We start from the raw sequence: 14,912 nt of genomic DNA, 5'->3' as shown, positions 1-14,912 counted from the left end.
TATTTATGTCTACATAATATAAAATAATATAATTATTCATTATTTTATTATTTACATTGTTTATATAAATAAATAATATTATAAATACTAATATTATTTAATGTATTGATATTACTATTCCATAAATGTGTATATTGTTTTATGACAGAAAAACCTAACTACATCCAGAAGAAATGTGGCAACGTCTCCACGATGCTTCAAGAAACCTGTAAAGCTATGGTTAAAAGTTTTACACTTGTGTAAAAGTGCTGTAAAATGAGGATGCTGTCAAAAAATAATGTCGTAGATCTATTTACTGAATTAAATCAACATGTGAGCATCCTTTGCGTTTAAAGCAGATTTTACCCTCGGTGCACTTGAGCAGAGTTTCTCATGAGCTTTGCAGGTAGGTCTCTTGAAGCATCTTGGAGACGTTGCCATAGTTCTTCTGGATTTAGTCTGTCTCAGTTTGTTCTGTTTCTTCATGTCATTCCCGACAGACTGGATGATGATCAGCTCAGATGTCTGTGTGGAGCACTGGCTGTTGTCAGACTCACTGCTTATTACAATTAATGGCAAAATTAATGTTTGGAAATGTAAACTGATACAACTGTGCACACACACACACACACACACACACACCGTGAACACACACCCGGACCTCAAAACCTGCAACCTTTGGATTAAAAGTCCACCTCTCTAACCATTAGGTCACGACTGCCCCAAACTGATTTAAAACCACCTTTTGCAGCAAAAACCTTAAGCAACCTTCCTGTAGCTGTGTATATTAGACCTGCACAACATCCAGGGGTAATTCTGGACCTTTCTTCCTTACAGAACTGCTTCAGCTCACTCATATTCTTAGGATGTCTGCTGAATGGCTCTCTTGAGGTCATTCCACAGCATCTCTATTGGTTTGAGGTCTGGGCTTGACTGGGCTGCTCCAAAAGGAGGATTTTATGTCTCCGAAGCCATTCTGTAGTAGATTTACTTCACTGCTTAAGGTTATTATCCTGCTGCGTCACCCAGCTTCTTCTAAGCTTCAGCTTGTGGACAGCCACCTTGAGATTAGGATATCCTGATAAACTTGGGAATTCATGTTCCCCTCCACAATGGCAAGCGGTCCAGGTCCAGAGGCAGCAAAGCAGCCCACATCATGACGCTCCCTCCACCATACTTCACTGTTGGGATGATGTTTTCATGTTGCTGTTTTCTTTTTATGCCATACATGCTGCATGTTCTTCCCAAACAATTCTATTTGTCCACAAGACATTTTCCCAGTAGTGTTGTGGAGTGTCAAGGTGGTCTTTGGCAAACTTTAGGCATGCTGCAATGTTTTGTTTGTAGAGCAGTGGCTCCCTTCCTTCCATGGATACCATGCCTGTTCAAAGTTTTACGTATATGGTTGACTCATAAATGGAGATGTTAACCAGCTTCAAGTCTTTAGCTGTTACTCTAGGGTTTTTTCACCTCATTGAGCATTCTGCCTTTGGCGAGATCTTGGCTAGATGCTCACTTCTATGGAGAATATCCACAGTACTATATCGTCTCTCTAGTTAGATAACTTCTCTAACTGTGGACTGATGAATATCTAAAGTCTTTGAGATTACTCCGTAACCCTTTCCATGCATATCAACAACTCTTGATCGTAGGTCTTCTGAGATCTCTTTTTTTTTGCCAGGCATGGCTCACATCAGTTAAAGCTGCGTTTCTCTGTTGAAACCCTCCAGCATATTAGGTATGTTTTGAAGCATGACTGCTGGTTTGAGCTGGTCCTAAGCTGCTCATAAGCAACTAGCTCCTGCTCAGGACCAGCTTAAACCAGCAGCCATGCTTCAAAACATACCTAACCAGCATATTATGCTGTTTTTTTCAACAGGGTTTTGAATAGCACACTGACACTGTTTGGGTGTTTATATAAGTCAGTTTAGCTCTAAACCACACCTTTATTCTCATTTCATATTCTCATGGCCAATTTATGCAGAAAACCCGAACATTTCAAATGGTTCACTTTTTCTTGCCACTGTATTATATATGAGTTAATCGAATTCGAGTCAGTTAAGACTATTATAATTAAATAAATAATGGCCACACACACACACACACACACACAAACGCACACACAAACGCACGCACACACACACACACACATAAATTAGCCCGTAGTATTGCCGTAATAGGATTCATAAAATCTTCACTGTAGTCTTTGAGCAGGCATATTTCCGGCGCATGCGCAGTACAAAGCGTCCGTTTCACGCGACGCTGCAGCCTCTTTCTCCAGGTAGGTGGGCGGGGGCGCGCACAGCATCCACAAGAATATATAACCCTATTGATATTTTTGCGCTGAATATGAGATGCGGGGGTCCTGAAGAGCACCAGAGACTTAGGCTTGTAAAGGTTTCTCCTTTTCTCTGTTATTTAAACAGCGAATGTGTTCAGCCATTGCAGCCTCCTGTAATCTCCTCTGTGTTAACCAATGCAAACATCCACCATCTGCGGGGCTCATCTACAGTTAACGGGGTTATTGTGACTTATACCTGAGACTAAATCATATTTCATGTTGTGGGATGAAATTCTGATTCCTGTCAGCATTACATCATAACTGCATCATGTGTTTTGGCTTGTGTTATTCATGCATTAATAACTCATAGTTGCTTGAAACTATTCTAAGTACTTTGTAATGGGATCAGAACAGATTTATATTTCAGAATACAATCATATAGCTTTGGTGAGCAGAAGCTTATACAGTTACTGATAGATGAATGTTATGTAATTAACCCCTGCAACAACATGTTGTGTATAAATATGCTTAGTTATATAGATAGTCAAATTGGTTAATTGGATTATTTTATTTGCACAGTGTACTGACAGCCTTGACAATCTATAAAGCATGTTTTCTGTTTTATTGAATATCATGAAAGTGGAAAATGTTGTCTCTTGTTATATCATTATTGCTTTTTCAGCTGACCCATCCACGCCAGCCTTTCCTGTAATGTTCTGCCTGATTCAGTTAAAAAGGAGCTTTTTCAGCGATCCTTTTCCAACAAATCTTTCCCCAGGTTTCTCCCAGACAAAATGGCAGTGGAAAAGCGCTTGGCGTATTCTATCGTGCAGTTCCTCAGAGATCAGACTCACTGTGGCTCGCTGAATTCAGATGAACAGGAAAGTCTGGAAGGTAGGTCACCCTCATGTTTAAAACATTTAAAGTCACAGGCCCTTTTTATACTCTTGGGCTGGCTGTTCAGATTCTGCTCACTGCCAGATTAAAGAACTGAAAATCACCACAGCAAACTATTGTATTCACCTGTTTAATGCATTATTATTATTACTGAGATATATATATATATATATGATTTATCAGGCAGATGGATTAGCTGGGTGCTATTTGCTGAGATTATCGGCATGAACTGATAACCATTATTTAAGTTTGACTTTAAAGTATATTTTAAACCTTTATGTTTTAAAAATCTTTTGTTGTGTTTTAAAGAATTACTCTTATCTTGACAAAATGTCATCTAAAGTTAATATATTAAAGTTAACATATAAATGGACAAAATTGCAACTTCATCATTACAAATGTGTAATTACTAATATATAAATGAAAAGTTTCAAGAGAAATAACATTATATTTTCATAAATGCTTGTCGTCAGTGCATGCTGTATTTTATAAACAATACAAGAAATAATGAAATTATATATACAGATGTACTGAAGTGCTGCAAAGCTCAGCAAATTGCATTTAATATAAATTTAAACAGCAATATATTTGAATTTAATTGTAAATACCATGCAATTAAGTGTCTAAAAGCAATTCATTCAGTTTGCACTTTTCATATTTCTTAGTGTTTTTTTCTAGTGCTGTCAAACGATTAATCGCATATACAAAATAAAAGTTTTTGTTTACATAATATATGTGTGTGTTCTGTGTATATTTATTATGTATATATAAATACAGTATATATTTTGAAAATATATATTCATATCCATATAATTTATATTTATTATAAATAAATATATTTAATATATAAACATAACATATTTTTCTGAAATGTATTCATGTATGTGTGTGTATTTGTATATGCATATTAAATATACACAGTACACACACATATATTATGTAAACAAAAACGTTTATTTTGGATGCGATTAATCGTTTGACAGCACTAGTTTTTTCATATTATTATTATTACATTTATTTATTTATTTGTACCAGTTACACAATCTGAATGACTTGTCAAGAGATTATGAACATTTTCTGCTCTTATTCTATTTGTTATTATTATTTCAGCAATTGTGTGTACATCTCATTTGTAATAATTAGATTAATTTGTGTGTACATGAAATAATCTTTATGATCTTTAACCTCTTTAACCGTGGGCACTTTTGGTCCAGTGGACCAAAAAATAGAAAAAAAGCAGAAAAATAAACTCAATTTAGAAAATAAGCTCCCACACACTTTTCACACGCTCGCTAGTTTATTTGATTTGTCTACCAACATTGTCCAAAAGTGTGTGTGCATGCATTACAGGAGCATCCTGATATTTTTTTCCAAACCAGCTCCATTACATTTGAAATTTTTTGATGTAATTTAAATGAAATGTTAAATATTTTTATAATAAAATGGCCAACTACTAGTCTGTTTGCATTATATGTATCCTAAATAGACAAAAATAACTAATAATACATGTCATACTTATTACATAATTGAACTAAAGTGCAATTCGACTGGAAATGATGTTAATGAGTAATATTTATCTGTTATTATCGCGCATCACGTTTCATCTCAAACATGCTCTTCACTGACCGTGTAGCAAGTACACTAATTATTGAAATAAACATATATGTAAAATATACACATTGTTATTGACAAAATGAGAGAAATGACATCACAACTGTGCTACAGTCATAATTTGTGTAAAAATGGGTATCATTAATGTTTACAAAATTCTATATTTATTTATAACTCAGTAAAATGTATATTCACAGAACAATTCAAAGAAAAACACTGAATTCTGTTAGTTTTCTTAAAAGTGCTCACTGTTGAAGAAACACCCACATAGTTATGACGCTCTTAATGGCACCTATTTAAAAAAACAACAACATTTTGCTTGAGCAGTGACAACTAATTATTGAAAATATGACTACATTGCGCTCCTGTTTACAGTTGCAGTACAGTGTCTGGAGACGACTTTCAAGATCAGCTCCAGTGACAACCATCTTGCCGCCCCTCAGCCGCTGAGAGAGATATTTCTCAATTCCCTCCTCAAAGTAACTACATCTATTACACACCGACCTGTTTTTCTTTCATTATTTTGATGACTGTTGTTATTATTCACTGTATTATGCAGCTAACAAGATTTTAGACACACTTCCCAAAGGTTCCTGTCTAATTGTTGTTTACAGAATGATATTGTTTCATTACCTGAGACGTTTCCATCACCAGAGGACATCGAGAGAGCTGAGCAGCTGAAAAATGAGGGCATGTCACACTTTCCTTCTGTATTTAGACTCGAAACTAAATCTTTTCTCAGAATGCATTATGTGTAACTAAATGGCATCCGTCATCACGTTTGTCCACTGTGATGATGCAAATAAAAACTCAATTCATCAATAATTGATGAATGATGTATTCCTGAAGCTCTGTGCGCTCACATGCTGTTGTCTTTATCAGGGAATAACCACATGAAAGAGGAGAATTACAGCAGCGCTGTGGACTGTTATACAAAAGCCATTGAGTTGGACCAAAGAAATGCAGTGTATTACTGTAACAGGTGAATGGGCTGAGAGCGTGTCAGTCATAGAGACGTATGTTTTTATGTTTGGTGTTGACTGCTGGGATTGTTCTCTCAGGGCTGCGGCACATAGTAAACTGGGAAACTACACAGAGGCTACGGGAGACTGTGAACAAGCGATTGCCATCGACCCGTCGTACAGTAAAGCTTATGGCAGAATGGGGTGAGATGCTTTAATTATTGTGCTATAACTGTCAGTGTTGTTATTGTTAACTAGAACTAAAACTGCTGAAAAGACTTTGTTATGATGTAAAATGCAAATATTTTAGATGAAAAACATTAACTTAAACGAAACTTAGAAATGTTGCCATGAAGACTAACTATAAAAGAGTTATAAAAATAAAATAAAACTATAAAATAAAATAAGTTTAAGTATTAAAATGACTAAAACTAAAACATTAGTGCTGTCAAACGATTAATCGCGATTAATCGCATCCAAAAAACGTTTTTGTTTACATAATATATGTGTGAGTACTGTGTATATTTATTATGTATACATAAATACACACACATATATGTATATATTTCAGAAAAATATGTTACATTTATATATTAAATATATTTATATATGATAAAAATTATATGAATATAAATATTTACATGTTAATATTTTCAAAATATATGCTGTATGTGTGTGTATTTATATATACATAATAAATATACACAGTACTCACACATATATTATGTAAACAAAAACTTTTATTTTGGATGCGATTAATCGCGATTAATCGTTTGACAGAACTAGTTAAAATATTAAAAAACAAACAAAAACTAAGAAAAATTACAAAAACCTGAACTAAAATTTAAATGAACAATTAAAAGTATAACAATAAATGCCAATTTAAAATATTAGTAAATAAGTACGTATAGAAATAGTACTTAGTATAGAAATTGTATATATAGTATAGAATAGTATCAAAGTAATACTAAATATAAACATAAATTTGAGATAAAAACGTGAACTTGAAAAACTTTGAAATGTTGCAATGGCAAAAACTATAAACAAAACACAGCCATCAAATAAAATATGTTTAAGTATTAATATTACTTCAACTGAAATATAAATATATAAAAAACTAAAATATATAAAAAAAAAAAAATGACTCAAACGTAAACTAAAATTAAAAGGAAAATATAAAAATAAAAGCTAATTTAAAATATTGGTAAATAAATATTATAATAGTATAGAAATAATACTAAATATAATAGTATAAATATAATCCTTTCATTATTTAATTCATATGATTCTAAACAGCCAAGTTGTGTTTTAGCATTAATTTATTAATAAAGTTACCAATTTGCCTGAATTAGGAATAAAATTTGTGTTGAGAACAAATTCCATTTTTAAAATATTCTTTGAACATCTGCATTAATAATGCATGAACATTGTTGTCGTCTAAAATATAATATGATGAAAGAGAAAAACCGAGTGCCATAAATAGCAAAATTTTGTAATTGCAAACAAATCACTTTTTAAAGAGTCAGTCTCATGAGTTTAAACCTCAAGTCTTGAATATTTGGTTGCGTTGGTTCTTTTTATTTAGGAACAATTATTGTACTAAAATTCATTAATGGAATCATTTTGGAGCAAAAAAACAAACAAAACAAAAAACAATCAAATGAATCTGAATCTGAACCTGAATCAGTACATGCCATTTGATTCCCATCCCTGCTGAATTATACAACATATTTTAAAAGTTAATCTAAAATGTTTTTTTAACTGTAACCAATATATTATAGTTAGTAATGTTACAAAATGATGGTGCTTTATCTTTATGATTCTAGATTGGCACTGACGTCTATGAGCAAGTATCCCGAGGCGATATCTTATTTTAATAAAGCTCTGGTGTTAGATCCTGAAAACGACACCTACAAATCCAACCTAAAGATTGCCGAGCAGAAACAAAAAGAAGCGTCCAGCCTTGTGAGTAGAAGAAGCTGCTGTCATAATACTGAAGAGGAAATCTAGATCATTGCATTTAAATCTGATCCATCAGTCTATCTTAGTTTATGAATGTATCCCAGTTGAGTAATTAAATATGAGCGCTAGCCAGTAATAACTCCTAACATTAGCTTTTACATGTTGTCTTCCAGCAGACGGCCACAGGACTGGGGTTTGACATGGCCAGCCTCATCAATAACCCCGCTTTCATTAGCATGGTATGCACAAGTGGGTGGTTTCGCATTTCTCTGTTAATAGTATTTATGAAAAGGGTCATAAATCGCCCCTGCGACCCCTTTCATCTGTCTGGAATGCAGCCCATGCCAGAGTTACAGGACCAGTCAGCTGCAGGCCTGAGGGTGAGCGTGTGGTTTCTAGCACACTGCAGCAATTTAGAAAATGGGACACATGCATAAAAAGAACTTGCACCGTTTTAAGACCTAAATGCACAAAATCGAAGCTTTGGATGTGCATTCAGGTTTCGAAGTTCGGTGTAGCATACTTCCATGCGGTAGTGCTGTCAGTATTTCTGCAGGATATTACATGTATATACTGTGCACAGTTGTATGCCGTTTTTCTGTATGCATGGATGATCTACTAAATTTACATTGCAACGGAGCATACTGTGCGGAATACTGTATCCCACAATGCAGTGCTTTTGAAATGGAGCCAGGTGCCATTTATTCTATTAAGTTTAACGAACTGCCAAGATTTACGAAATTGCATGCAATAAGTTTTTATTTTTGAGGTGATAACTGAAATGTAAGTGTTTATTGCTGCATAATGCATACTTATCATTTAAAAAAATTGTAGACAATAAATATACAGTATGCAGTAGGCTTGAATTCATTTCAGCACATGAAACAAAGTTTTTGATAGTGTCTTGTGTTCACCAAGGGTGCATTTGATCAATAATACAATGAACAGTAAAATTCTGAAATATTATTACAATTTAAAAAGACTGTTTGCTATTGTAATATATTGTCAAATGATATTGATTTATCCAAAGCTGAATTTTCAGCATCGGAGTCTTCAGAAATCATTAGAATATGTTGATTTACTGCTCAAGAAACACTTCTGATTATTATCAATGTTGAAAAGAGTTTGTTGCTTCGTATTTTTGTGGAAACTGATATATTTTCAGGATAAATCGAAAATCCAAAAGAACAGTATTTATTTAGAATAGAAATCTTTTGTAACATCTCTATACTGTCATTTTTGATCAATTTATTGCATCCTTGCTGAATAGAAGCATTCATTTCTTTACTAAATAATCTTTCAAATGGAAGTGTATATCTACTAAAAGTTAATTTGATGGTTTTTAAGATAATAAACATTGACTAAAAGACTAAATTTGATGTTTATATCCACTCAAACACTTTCTCTTTTCACTATAGGCTGCCAGTGTGATGCAAAACCAGCAGGTGCAGCAACTGTAAGTTGAATCGTTTTGACTTATATAATATAATGATATAATTTTAGGCAGCGGCTATTTGCAAATAGCATATTTTTTTAGTGACAGATGCTATTTATACTAAGTGCAAATAGCAATGGGTTCTATTTACACTGTTAAAATAGCAAGATTTTCTGCTATTTATACTACTTATTGCAAATAGTGGCAATTATCTGCACCTCAGTATTGTAGCACATTATAAAACAGTATTCAATAATAACGTACTGAGTGTAAATTATCATTTTAATTCAAATTTATTAAATGGATGCCACCTTATTGGGACAATAAAGCCCTCCCTGCACCTACCCTAACCCTACCCAATACTTTTATTTTCAACTTTTTGATTATTTCCTTCATTTTTATTGAAAATAAATGCCGTTCTGATGCGATATGAGATTTGAAAAGAGAGAAAAAAATGTTTGGCAAAAGGTGGGCTCGAACTCGGGTCGATCGCGTCAAAACACATGCGCCTTACCATCTACGCCACTGAAACTAATGTTGAACTAGCTTCTTTTTTTATTGTTGACTAACCCAATCACACGTTAGTGGGCGGAGTTAGTGTAAATAGCCTTTGCCAACAAGATGGGCTATTTGCACTTAGTGTAAATAGACACTCCGATAATTTTATAATTTTAAAGGATAGTTTATCCAAAAAATAAACATTTTCACCATTTTCTCAAACTGTCATTCATAACCTGTAAGACTTTTACCCCGTAACACAAATGAAGATATTTTTTTATTTCTTATCATTTTTGTCCATTTGTTGATAATCAACATTTTTAAGCTTCAGAAAGTACAGAAGAACATGATAAAAGTAGTCCATATAAATTGAGAAGTTTAATCCAAGAGTTACGATCACTTTAACAGATTTCATTTAAGATTTATTCACATATAAACATTGATCAGCACATGATATATGGAGCACATCAAATATGGTAAACGGAAACTCAGCCGTACTTGTTTGAAATGTGAAAAATGAGTTTTGTTAAGCACACACAGCTGGTATTCTGTTTGCTCAATGAAAGCTTTTTTGGATGAACTATCCCTTTAAGCAGCTAATATTAGAGCGGATAACTCTTAATATAGGTCATGCACACTATATCATCTCATGGCACGGTGTGTTTGTACTTAACTCTCCAAAACCAGCATGTCGGGCATGATGACTAACGCGGTGGGGGGACCTGCAGCCGGAGTCGGTGGATTATCTGACATATCCAGTCTCATTGAAGCGTGAGCATCTTCCCTTTGACATTTGATTGACTTGACATGTGTTACACTAGCGGTTTTAAGAATGATGTGCTACACAGATATTCAAAGGTGATGTGTATGATATACCGCTGCACCAGTCAGAATTATAATTATAGCATGAAGCTTTGATGTGCTACTTGGACAATTATTCTCAAACTGTGGTTTGAGATGTTCTGTGTGTTGGTGTTTCTCTCAGTGGACAGCAGTTCGCTCAGCAGATCCAGCAGCAGAATCCAGAACTGATCGAACAGCTGAGGAACCACATCCGGAGTCGCTCTTTCAGCGGCAGCGCTGAGGAACACTCCTGATCCCAGCAGGTCTGAGACGCCACACTCACTGTATACTTGTATGCCGTCTTAATGGGAGTAAATGCACTTGAGTTGGAGACACGAGTTAGTGGTTTACACACAAGTGCCACACATTGAGCTGTGCTGCTCATGTGGGCATCGCAAGTTCGAATAAAGCTTGTGATATTTCTAACCCAGACTCAATGAAAAATGAGCTTCTACTTTAATTTTTACTCCAAAACATACCTATAAATACAATTTACAGCAATTTCCATTGGAATTGGAAGCCCGTTTCCGTCACTGAATAAAAAATTGGTAATTGCGACTTTTTATCTCGCAATTCTGACTTTTTTCTCAGAATTGCATGACATAAACTCGCAATTACGAGTTATAAAGTCAGAATAGTGAGATATAAAGTCAGCCCCCCCCCCCCAAACAAAACTGGACTTTAACTCGCAATTGCGAGTTTATGTCATGCAATTCTGACTTTATAACTCGTAATTGCGAGTTTATATCACACAATTCTGACTTTATAACTCGTAATTGCGAGTTTATATCACACAATTCTGACTTTATAACTCGTAATTGCGAGTTTATATCACACAATTCTGACTTTATAACTCGTAATTGCGAGTTTATATCACACAATTCTGACTTTATAACTCGTAATTGCGAGTTTATGTCATGCAATTCTGACTTTATAACTCGTAATTGCGAGTTTATATCACACAATTCTGACTTTATAACTCGTAATTGCGAGTTTATATCACACAATTCTGACTTTATAACTCGTAATTGCGAGTTTATATCACACAATTCTGACTTTATAACTCAATTGCATTTATATATCACAATTCTGAGAAAAAAAGAATTGCGAGATACAAACTCGCAATTGCGAGAAAAAAGTCAGAATTGCAATTGAGTTTATCACGCAATTGTGACTATAAATCGTAATTCTGACTTTATAACTTGCATTGGTGAGTTTATATCTCACAATTCTGACTTTTTTACACAGAAAAGTCGCAATAACCTTTTTTACATTTTTTTATTCAGTGGAGGAAACGGGCCTCCATAAGAGGCAGTAAAACACCAAAAACGTTTATTTCTTTCCGTACAAATTATGAATAGATTACTAGATAATTTTTTTTACCATATCATTATAAATGAATTTGCTGTCACTTTTGATCAATTTAACGCGTCTCAGCTGAATAAAATTTATTTTTTTCTTTCACTTTTAGTGGTTTGTAAACTGTCGTGCTCATGTGGGTGTCAAGTTTGAATAATCTGTAACATCAGTTTCCAGCTGAAATTAACACTAAAGGCAGTAAAACACCAACAACTTTCATCCCTTTCAAAACAAATTATGTTTACAGGAGCAGATTATCGATTAATAAAGACTTATTTTCTTGTGACTCCTTTTACCATAGTGCATTATTTGTTAACTAATACATTGGGACATTTGCGTCACATAACCAGCTCCATATTTATGGCTTTTCTAATGTAGTAAACTTGCTCAGTAGTGCACCTGGTGCAGCATTGCTCTTGCAATGCAAAGCGCTCAAGTCCTGTGAAACACCAGTCCCAACACTCAAAAGAAGCTCAAAGACTTGCAGAAGCAAAATAAAGTGGCATGGCTGCTTCAGCAATTGTTTTTATCTCATGTTTGCTTTTGTTAAAGGGATGGGTCACACAAAACGGAAAATTCTGTCATCGTTTACTCACCTTTATGTTGTTCCAAACCTGTATGAGTTTATTTATTCACATTTATGTTGGTAACCAAACAGTTGACAGTAGCCTTTACCAACAACCTGAGGATGAGTAAATAATGACAGAATTATCTCTTTAAAACTATTGGTTTAGTTTGGGTTAGGGTTGGGTCAAGTATAGGTGGTACGTTACATTCAAACTACATTTTCAAACCTTTTAGTGCCACTCACCAGACATTTCATTTCTGAACTGCAGCAATACCAACATCAACCTACTAAATAAAAATGTTGCCAGATTCATGTTCATCTGTTTCAGATGGAATTTAACACATTTTATCACCATTCACTTTGAAAGTGTTGCGAAACATGCAAGAAGCAATGTAATATAATTTTGCAGAAATGTCGCAACAGGCGTTTCCAATGAGCGTATGTTTACCATTACCACTCCTTTTTTCACCGTCTGCAACTGAGGAATTTTCATATATTTATACTGCTGTAAATTCATTAAATGCAGTGATGTAAAGTATTTGAGTAAATGTAATTAGTTGCTTTACTTAAAGGGATAGTTCACCCAAAAATGACAATTCTGTCATTAATTACTCACCCTCATGTCGTTCCAAACCCGTAAGACCTTCATTCATCTTCAGGACACAAATTAAGATATTTTAGATGAAATTAGGATAGCTCTCTGACCCTCCCATAGACAGCAAAGATCCTTACACGATCAAGGCACAGAAACGTAGTAAGGACATCGGTAAAATAGTCCATGCAATATCAAGGGTTCAACCATAATTTTACAAAGCTACGAGAATACTTTTTGTGCGCAAAGAAAACGAAAATAACTATTTGTAGGCGCTTTGTATTGTTGACACAGAACACACATGCGCTGCCTTATTTACGTTGTTTATGTTCAAATCAAAGCACGCACGTATGTCGTTTACGTTCATTTGATTAAACACGAATGCGTCACGATACTCTCGAAAATGGCACCAGGGTGACACAAAGACAAATTGTTTGATAAAGTCGTTTGTTTTCTTTGTGCACAAAAAGTATTCTCGTAGCTTTGCAAAATTACGATTGAACCCCTGATGTTACATGGACCGTTTTACCGATCTCCTTGCTACGTTTCTGTGCTTTTATCATGTAAGGACCCTTGCTGTCTATGGGAGGGTCAGAGAGCTCTCGGATTTAAAAAATCTTAATGTGTGTTCTGAATATGTATATGTACTCTTTTCTCCAACACATTTGTGATGAGCAGAGCAGTTATTTATTATATTTTGCATGATACTTAACTTGTTCTGTAGCAGTTTATTAATGCTACGAAATAATATCGCCATCTACAGGGCTTTGACAGTACTATAGCATGTGCATTTTGCGGATTTATTGCTATTTTGAGGGGTTTAGTTATTTTTAGAAAATAAAGGTGGATTACTCTCCTCACAATTCAACGGTTTCTTGGTTTTCAGTGGCATTTCTCTTAGTTGTTGAGGACTAATGTATCTTTAAACCTACATTCAGCACAAATTCTTAATTAAAATCAGATATTCTAAGACTTTCATTCAAATTGGTGTCTTGTAATGGAGTCATTTTTGCTGTAAGGTATCTGTACTTTTAATGAAGAATGGTTTTCAGGTTCTCTTCACACCTCTTATTATTAATGTTAATACAACCGTGTATCCTGCAGAATTATGAAAATTATGACTCTCTGTCTTCTGGTCTATACAGGATCAAGAAGTGAAGGAGGGCAGGAGGAGAAGAGTCGTGAGTGCAATCGTTTAAAATCATTCTTCTATTTTAGTCGAACCCAAGATGGAGGGCATGGCACTTTATATGGAAGCATCAGAAGAGAAGAGGAAAAAACACATTTAAAAATCACCTAATACACAGAGAACATTATCTTAATACCTGAGTGAGGTTTCTTTGTGTTTGTCTGTGTATGAATGTAGCTGGTAACGACACAGAGTTGAGTTTATTTTACTAAACGAATGACTGATCATACGTTTGTGCCGATTAACTAGATTTGGGGCCATGGTTATTAATATCCAATGACATTTTTAGCGATAGTTCAGTCCTTAAAAGACAATTCACTCATGTTGGTTGGAGTAAAAGATGACAGAATTGTCATTTTGGGTGAACTATGCCTTTAACACATACACCGATTATTTTTACTATATATTCTGTTCGTTTTAGGAACAAGAGACATTTGTGTGCGATAATCACTATATCTGCTGCTTCACCAATCCTGTTTGTTTAGTCGTTTGAGTCACCGGTAATGACAGCAAAATATTGCTACAATAAGCATATTCATAATCTCACCGTTTGCAGTTTTCTTTTGCATGCTCCATAATCTGATATTTGCAGTCAGATGAGTGATTGAAGCTTATGTAATATGCTTATAAAACAGAGCAGTATGTTTTTGTCAAAAAAAATTAAAAATGTTAATAAATGTGTCTTGAAATCGATCTAAAAATATCAGTGTCCTTTGTGTTAAACATTATGATATTT

General features: G+C 34.3%; 1 protein-coding gene across 1 annotated transcript; it reads left to right on the top strand.

The window, feature by feature from the left end:
- The first annotated feature begins 2,214 nt into the window (after positions 1 to 2,214).
- Positions 2,215 to 14,867, top strand: LOC306865559 (small glutamine-rich tetratricopeptide repeat-containing protein beta-like). The gene is made up of 12 exons (XM_079410246.1): positions 2,215 to 2,260; positions 3,039 to 3,154; positions 5,144 to 5,247; positions 5,383 to 5,458; positions 5,651 to 5,750; positions 5,830 to 5,934; positions 7,557 to 7,695; positions 7,866 to 7,931; positions 9,111 to 9,148; positions 10,313 to 10,396; positions 10,611 to 10,731; positions 14,133 to 14,867. Exons 2-11 carry the CDS (start codon positions 3,055 to 3,057, stop codon positions 10,720 to 10,722), a joined length of 924 nt encoding a protein of 307 aa, XP_079266372.1. The 5' UTR covers positions 2,215 to 2,260; positions 3,039 to 3,054; the 3' UTR covers positions 10,723 to 10,731; positions 14,133 to 14,867.
- The last annotated feature ends 45 nt before the right edge of the window (positions 14,868 to 14,912 follow it).

The sequence above is a fragment of the Barbus barbus genome (genome assembly GCF_936440315.1).
Source record: "Barbus barbus genome assembly, chromosome: 47".
Lineage (NCBI taxonomy): Eukaryota > Metazoa > Chordata > Actinopteri > Cypriniformes > Cyprinidae > Barbus > Barbus barbus.
The sequence above is the reverse complement of the archived record's forward strand: the minus strand, read 5'-3'. Positions and strand labels throughout refer to the sequence as shown.